The sequence below is a fragment of the Nematostella vectensis genome, chromosome 15 (assembly GCF_932526225.1).
Source record: "Nematostella vectensis chromosome 15, jaNemVect1.1, whole genome shotgun sequence".
Taxonomy (NCBI): Eukaryota; Metazoa; Cnidaria; class Anthozoa; order Actiniaria; family Edwardsiidae; genus Nematostella; species Nematostella vectensis.
The window spans coordinates 6329440-6338412 of record NC_064048.1 but is presented as its reverse complement, the minus strand read 5'-3'; the positions used below and the strand labels follow the sequence as shown (position 1 = coordinate 6338412).

Sequence of the window (8973 nt, the reverse complement as noted above, 5' to 3'; positions counted from 1 at the left end):
CGCGTCGGATTAAAGCAAATGCCAACAAACTATATATCAATTTAAAGCTTAATGATTGTACTTTCCTCCTAAAATAACCATTTTTATACGCGTTTAATTTTGAGTGCTTATTCCTGGTCCGAAGTGCGAAATCGACCACTTTTTATCCATAGCGCGCGCTATTCTAGAAAATGCGCGTTTTTGTCAGTTGTAATGTTTTTGCGTCTCGCGCCACTATTCTGATGTAAATAAGCTTGTAACGATTCACCTTCTTCAGTCTGCCCTGAAGAAGTCTCATTAAAGACGAAAATTTGGCAGAGTCGATTTCCAGTTTTTGGTGTATTGCAAAATTTAGCAATACTCCAAAAACTGGAAATCGACTCTGCCAAATTTTCGTCTTTAATAAGACTTCTTCAGGGCAGACTGAAGAAGTCTTATTAAAGACGAAAATTTGGGAGAGTCGATTTCCAGTTTTTGGAGTATTGTATTCATTGTTCTGGTACGAGATCGCGACAGTTTGGGCAAAATTTAGCAGATATTTTTTAATGCGCGCGCGCTGCATTCGCAATCAAGAATGACGACATTCTCACGAGCGCGCGCTGTTTTTGAAACCTACAACAAAACGATATTTTCTTTTTTCGCATACAATTCTCGACTTTAAACTATTCTTCGCTTCATTGTGGGTAGCATTGCAATAAAAAACACTTCGCCAATATTTTGTGGTATTGTCGTCTCTGAATTTTAACGGATTTAAGGAAAATACGTTGTTTCAGATTTTCCCGCCAAAACTTGGAATTATTCACTCGCGATTCAATCTCCTTTCGCGCGGCCATGAAAATTTTCAAAGATCTGTAGAAAATTCAAATTTCAATCAAATTCAATTCCCTTTTCAGAATTTGAAAGTCTATCTGTGCTTTGTTTTGGCTAGATTGATATAAGTGAAAGGTTTTAAGAACTTTAAAGACCATTCGAGAAAGTCAGCCACAGTTTTTCTTCTCCCCCTCCCCAACTCAGCGAAAACAAACGATGCTGCGTTTTCCGTCTGAGGGTTCAAAGGCGGATAATGGAGTGAGTGGGGTCTCGGAGTTCCCAATACTAGTAAGTGGTACTTGGTGGTGCTTCTAGATCGATCTAGACAGGAAAGGGAAAGAGTTGACGACGCTCTCTTCCACAAAGGTTTAACAATTGTGGCGTTTTAAAAACTCAAAAGTGTAAAAAAAAATGTCCCAGGAGAACATCCACTTGTTTTTTTTTTTCTTTTTTCTTAGACTTTCCCATAATTTAGGGCCGTCACCTCTGGGATTTTTCGTAACATAGCAGCCATCGGCTAGCACACAATAAATACATAACTGTGTGTAATCTTATTTTGTATTGTCTCCTTCATAAATAACCCAACGTTTTCCTTCTCGATTGAAAGGGAATATTAGCATGTTAAGTGTATGCAATTATTGAATTAAATCCATATACAGTGAATTTCATGCACATTTTGCTATCCTTTTGCGTTTCATCTAAATCACACGTGTTTGCATTATTCATCCTGCCCATACCCACTATGGGCTTAAACATTTGAAGTATATCTGCTTTTTATAAAAACACCTGCAATATGCTAATCACGTGACTTGAGATGGCACTTTTAACAGCCGGCTAGACTTTGTTGCATCCAAAAACAATTCAAACGCCGGAATAAAAAGAATGCATTCAGAAGGTTAAATCCGAGAACTAGGCTTCAAAAATGATTAGGAGCTGATCATGTTTCGTTGAACCATGCAATTCAAGAAACGCTAAGAAAGGAATTTCGTGCAAACAAGAACTCTTGTACGTAAACATTGGGTACTTACTTCACATGAAGATATTTAATTAGAAATTTATCTCACTAGAGTAAACATTGCTGATAACGGCTATGGATTCGTACGGCCGCTGTCGACGTTCGGACAGTGAAGAAGAAAGAGGAAGTGATAACAACAGACAGTTTGACATAAGAGTGGTGTGTTTCCATGATAACTCAAACGAGGTGAACAATTCTAAGACGAAAAAGAACTGGAAAGACCGCTCACAAGAATCTTCTTATAGAAGGAGATGGGCCCGTCTGGAAGAAGAAGACCAGTTTGGACGCGGAGGATTTCTCGTGCCTAAAACTCCCACAGAGGAAAGCATCTTAAAATGGGACATTGAGTACCCGGCTCAGAGACCCAATACCCCCATTCCTGTGCTTAGCTATACAAGCCAACTCATGGATAAGTGGAGTGCATTTGGTAGGGATAGGAAAACCTGTGAAGGGTCTTCCGCGGATTTTTCCATCGTTGAAAGGCATTATCCTATGGAGGGTAGGGTAGGTAGGGGATTTTGGGTCCCAAATGTTACGCAGGGTGGTGGGGTGAGTCGGCACTCGTACCGCACGCCGCTCCTTAGTTTGTTTCCGCCGACGAATGTCGAGGAGATACAGAAACCCATGGATATAGAGAAGCGTTTATTTCGCAGGAATCGCTGCCATGGAAGCGAAAGGAACGGTTACGCTGCGGTAATGGGGCAAGAAACCCAAGGGGAGTACTCGCTAAGAGTGGGACGCATGCAAAATAGTCACAAGGCAAAGAGAGTCCAGGCATCAGATACGGGCTATAGAGTTGATCGGGATGTGAAGTTACCACAGGTAACCTTGTCGCCGTGGTCTACAACTAGATTTGATGATAGTAACATTGAATCGAGGCACAGGGAACAATCGCCATCGCTACCAAGAGTTGATGGCAACTCTGAAACGAGGCTGAGGGGAAGTCACAAGGGGCCTGGACTACAGTTGTACCTTCCCCATCACAGTCTATGACCTGAATGATTTGCGTGTGTGTATGCAACAAACTTAGCAACAGGAAAGAACATGAATGTGTGAAAAAATTTGTACTATCATTGTACGATTTGACTTATCTAAAGAACAATTTATCTTCACTCTTTACAGAACTAACCAATCAAGTGCGCTGACAAAAATATAAGATAGGTTATGAAAGGTGTTTGTATAATCCCAAGAGGTTCCACCTTCTGTTCTGATATCCGAAGAATAAGAAACCTTTTCCCTCAATTAGTGATTACCTTTTTACTACTTTTTCCATTAGTACGACAGACCCTCCCCCCTTCCCCCCATGCTGAAAATTTCAATTCAACACAAATGAAGCACATTTTACACTATTTTGCACCATTTATTCTTCTCGCTCTACATTTGCACTCAACCCCTCGTAACCTGCCAGACACGAATGAGATTGTCTGTGTATCCAGCAAAGAGTGTCTGTCCGTCTGCGGACCAGGCAAGAGACACACAGTCGTGGGGTTGGGCCTTGCCACCCATGTTAATGATTTCAGGGCGGAGCTCATCGACAAGGGATTTGCCTTCCAGGTCCTGTATCGAAAAAGGAAAAGTTTAAGTGGAAGGGTACTTAACATTAGACAATAATGCCATACAAACCCCCCAAAAAAACTGAATAGTGAAAATAATATACCAAAAACTTGAAGTCAAATTTGCAAAATTTCAGTTTTTATTAAGGGCAGAATAAAAAAATCTAAATAAAGACAACAGTTTGACAGAGTTGACTACCAGATTTTGGTAAATACAAAATTGTTTTTAAAATAGTGTGCATTATACGCCGGGATATATGTTACTCAATGGGATATGGTGGTTATTTCATAGAGGTTAAATAAAGACAACAGTTTGACAGAGTTGACTACCAGATTTTGGTAAATACAAAAAAATGTGAAATACTATTTAGTTTATTTAGTAATAATACACTGTTATGTCTTTGTTCCCTTGTTATGGCTTCACTATAAACTTTATGAATTACATTTTGTTGCATTGGATTTTGAAAACCAATCTACCTATCAATTATACTCTCTAAACACCATAAATGCAAGCAACATATATACATTGACGGTATTCATCATTCGCCCTGACAAATTGGGGTACAATATGTTTATAGTGGTTCTTATCTCGTACTCTTGTACTTATCTTTAATTTAAATCATGGTTCTGGTGGCTTCTGTGGAGCATGAGTGTACATTATGAGCTTACCCAGATCTTGATAGAAGGCCCAACGGCTGCGCAAAGCCAGTATCTGTTGGGGCTGAAGGTCATAGCATTGATGATGTCTCCGCCAGACAGGGTGTAAAGGTGCTTGCCATCATTCAGATCCCAGAGCATAGCCTGGCCGTCCTATACATTGTGGGGAGGGATAGTGGTCAGGCCGGGAACAAGGAATATCATACCGGAATGAACAAGGAATATCATCATACAGGAATGAACATGAAATATCATACGGGAATAAACATGAAATATCATACAGGAATAAACAGAAACCATCATATAAGAAGGGGAATTCATCAATGGGAGGGATAGAGGTCACATCAGGAACAAGAATAATCGTACAGGAATGGGTGAGAAATATCATACAGGAATGAATAAGAAAAATGGTATAGGAATGAGCAAAAATATCATATAGGAATGAGAATTCCTCAATGGAATGGATAGAAGTCAGGTTAGGAACAAGAAATATCATACAGGAATGGGAATTCAATTTCTCTTATTTTTTTTTTTTACTATTCCAAATTAAGTGTGGAAAGCATTTTGGAAAGTGTAGAATTATTGTAATTTCAAATACAATATTACCCCTATCAAGGAACTACCGTATTTCCCGGTGTATAATGCGCACCCACGTATAATCAGTACCCTGATTTTCAAGGCCTTTTTCAAATTTTTTTTGAAAACCCGTGTATAAAACATACCCCAATAGAAAAAAAAGGAAATGAGAAACAACTTAACAAGGAAAGAGAAGTATCAAGATAAGATAAATGATAAATGTTCTGATCCACAATTGATTCTATTTATACACAAGTACGGTAAATGATGCTTTTCTACATCTGAAATTGAAGGTGAAAATCACTTTTAACCTCTGCATAAGCCACACGTTATAGCACAAATGTTATTCTCGTCGCTGAACATTTGTATTTTCACATGGAACATCGAAATGTGAGATTGTGTTTGCCATTTTGGACAAGGTGCAAAGAGACTTCGTCGAGTAAATTCCAACATGGCAGACAACAAAAAAATTGTGAAGGAAGCATATATAAATGCTGTTTTTCTGGCAAGTTTTGGGGACTATTTTCTTACAAAACACATGACGTTAGGTTTAGAATACCTATTACTATGTTGTTTTAAACCGATTTTGTGACTGTATCTCACCTACACTGTGATCGCTGCATTTTCTTGTTGATTTCCGCTTTTTATCTGAGAACAATGGGTTCCACTTATAATGCACACCCAGTTTTTTTTAGGTCATTTTGGTAGTAAAAAAGTGTGCATTATACGCCGGGAAATACGTTACTCAATGGTGGTTATTTCATAGAGGTTAAGTTTCTACTCTTTTGTCTCTATAATTGTTTTAAAATAATCATAACCAACACCCCACTAGTAGAAAGTTAACAGAGATATAACTAGAGTAGGGTAACAAGAGTATTTACCTTGCCTCCAGAGGCACAGAGAGAGCCATCAGGAGAGACTGTCACACAGTTCAGGTAGCCAGTGTGGCCAATGTGGTTGGTCTTCAGACGGCAGTTGGTCAGGTTCCACACCTGAGAAAAAAGCCAATAATGCTCAAATAGTGTGCAGTAGACAGGAGAAAAAAAAAACAACTAAAGTTTAAACAAAGGCGGAAGGTAAAAATTTCTCAAAAACATGAGAATAAAAGCAGATGCAGTTTTATTGTCTGTTTATTTCAGAAAAGGAAACAAATCTTAAACCAACAACCATCATCAGGATTTGGTTAATCGTATGGATTTGGTTAATCGTATGGATTTGGTTAATCGTATGGATTTGGTTAATCGTATGGATTTGGTTAATCGTATGGATTTGGTTCATCGTATGGATTTGGTTCATTGTATGGATTTGGTTCATCGTATGGATTTGGTTCATCGTATGGATTTGGTTCATCGTATGGATTTGGTTCATCGTATGGATTTGGTTCATCGTATGGATTTGGTTCAAAACAAAAGGGTGGTCCTCTCACCCAATGGAAATGGACAAAATTATTTGATGTCTACTGTGAAAAAGTGACATACAGGCCTCATTTCTCTTTATTTCGCTAGGCTGGCATTCGCTAGGAGAAGAGACCTCGCCATGGGTCGAAACTGTTTTCGTTGTGCGTGCGTGAGAGTTTCTAAGTGATCGCATGAAGGGCCAAAACCCGTACCATCACGCGAAAGCTGTCAATATGCTAATATGCTTTGCATGGATTTAGTCACAAATTATCAATCAAACTCTTCGAAAAAAGAAAACAACTGTTTAATTTCAATAACCTAAAACGTCACTAAAAGATTGAACAGCAAATGCAGCAAAGACAAGTTTTGTCTTGTTTGTGGGATAAATTTCAAGACATCTACGCAGGCGAGTTTCTTTAATGAAAAATAACGCACAGTTGGAAAATGTTAAAAAACTTATATATATGGTAAACTTAGATCAGCTAATTCCAGAAGAATATGCAAAAGCTGTAAACGGAAGATTGACTAGTTAGTCAAAAGAGAGAAAATTCTGAATGAAGATAAGGCATTGAGTGGCTTATTTATAATTCGTCGCGTGATATTTCTACGGGGGAGGCTGTTTCGAATGTGGGCTTATTATCCCGCAGCAGATATATGCTTCACGCATGCGCTAGTCATTGTGGGCTAAAAAAGCGGCCAGTAATTAATGAACGGAGCATGCGCTCTGGATCTCCCGTCCATGATCGTGGACGGCGGTTTGATCAAACTTGCGACCCATGGCAGAGGTCTCTTTTCCTCGTGAACGCCAGCCCAGTGAAATACAGAGAAAAGAGGCCTCTGCTAGCAGGGAAAAGTCCACTCATAATTTGGTGCAATTTTCAAGTAACTTGGATAACCAAAATATGATCAGAATTTCATCACTGAAAGTTAATTACATAAAGAGAAATTCTGTACCAATACTCGGCCCCCAAAAGTGACAAAATAACATTTCTTTAACATTCCATAACCATTCCCTGATATAAACTAGTAAGCCTTATTACTGCAATAATATGATAAGGCAGAAAACAATTCATCTCACCATTTCTAAACTCTAGTTCATTTCGATGGCAACTGTTTAAAAGGCTGGTTTTTTTTTTTTGAAATATGGATAGGTTCAGCCACTTGGCTTGGAACTCTGCATTGAGTTATAGTCTTTGCAATAGTTTGTTACATGATTGCCCTTCACAAGGAGGAGGATGAAGGTTTCCTCTATCCTTAAACATAGAGCCAGAGTCTGTAGCAAGGAGATTCCAGTAGGAGTCCTTATTACACATACCTTGATAAGTTTATCCCAGCCAGAAGAGACAATGATGGGGTTGCTGGTATTGGGGGAGAACCTCACGCATGACACCCACTCACTGTGTGTCTCCTCTTGGATTGTGTACTTGCAGACACCAAGGGTGTTCCACAGCTTGATGTGGTGATCACGAGCACCAGACACAATCTGGCGGTTGTCGGCAGAGAACGCAACACTCAGGACGTCCTTGGTGTGGCCAACGAATCGACGAGTTGTCACTCCACTATAGGTACAACAGAGAAAACACTTAAGATTGTGATACACAGTAATTGTGTCATAAATTACAGTGAATGTATAAGGTTACAAGAATTTGATTGCCACAAACTCCAAAGCTAGCTAAAAGACTGAAGCATTCTTCTGGCACTGATTAGCTAGTAAAATTCATGTGAATCAGTGTTTTTTTTTTACTAGGATTGGCACTGTATAAGCCACATATATCTTTTCTCTTTCAATTTTATAATTAAATTTCAAAAACGCTAACAAATGTTTTACAATCACTACTTACGCATTTAGATCCCAAAGGCGGAGGGTTTTGTCCCATGAACCAGACAGCGCAAATTGGCCATCCGAGGACATAACCACATCCGACACAAAGTGGTTGTGACCGGTGAGCGACTTCTTGGCAAAACCATAGTTGGCGTCATCACGAGTTAACTCCCAGACAATCAGCTTCTTGTCTGGGAACGGGAAATACACAATCAGGGTTTTTTTTTTCATTCTTAAAGATGACAGAATCTTGGAACTGTTTAATTGGACTGAGACTGAGCTACAAATAATCTACATCTGTGGCATAGGGGGAGTATAAGTCCCCATGTCTCGATATGCATGTCCCATGTAGGGCCGCAGCAGCTTATAGGTTTACCCTTTGTTATGATAAAATAACATCAAAAGCCAATATTTGTTGGAAATTCCTAAGAGGTTTTAACAGAGAAGGGGCTATCTATTTTCCCTAATTGAATTCCTTGATCAAGGTAACATACGACATCAAAATTTGGAACATCCAGGTATAATCAGACAAATAATATTGAATAATTTTTTTAAGGTGTATTTGCCTTGCAAGAATCATTAAAAACATGGGCTTTCACACGTGAAAAATCGAACTCTGGTTTCCCACATAAACTAAAGGAAACATCTCAAATAATACAGTGGTGCAAGATATTCAAATAGTATTAAGTCTCGTTAATATGTATAGATCGTATGCCATATGTGGCAGAGCAATACAATCACATCGACAAGCCTACAAACAATACATTTTACACGAAATTTGTAAAGAAAAATTTCAAAATACGAAGGAAAACTTACCGCGAGAACTTGACAGAATAGTGTCGGGGTTTGAGGGATTTGTTGCAATTTGGGTTACCCAGCCATTATGGCCTTTCAGAGTACCACGTAGACTCAATTGTTCAGCCATGATGGCACGATATAGGCCAAGATTTCGACGGATTCGAGATCCACCAAAAAGTAATGGCCGACGATGAGAAGAGGAAGAGAGAGAGCGAGCGCGGCGCGCGCGGATTAGAGACTGGGGCAAAAGGAGCAAAAACTATATGCTTGTGGGAGGGGAGGGTGTGACAAAAGAAGAAAAGAAAAGAGAAAAGGCCGTGAAAAATATTGTTGTATTTTAATACTCAAAACCCCTACGAACGGAAT

General features: G+C 39.1%; 1 protein-coding gene across 1 annotated transcript; it reads right to left on the bottom strand.

Annotated features, from left to right (window-relative positions):
* Nucleotides 1-3143: 3143 nt before the first annotated feature.
* Nucleotides 3144-8827, bottom strand: LOC5511395 (receptor of activated protein C kinase 1). Its single transcript, XM_001631734.3, has 6 exons — nt 8626-8827; nt 7829-8000; nt 7303-7546; nt 5472-5582; nt 4027-4167; nt 3144-3361 (listed from the first exon to the last, which is right to left on the bottom strand). Exons 1-6 carry the CDS (start codon nt 8732-8734, stop codon nt 3191-3193), a joined length of 948 nt encoding a protein of 315 aa, XP_001631784.1. The 5' UTR covers nt 8735-8827; the 3' UTR covers nt 3144-3190.
* Between the last annotated feature and the right edge of the window lie 146 nt (nt 8828-8973).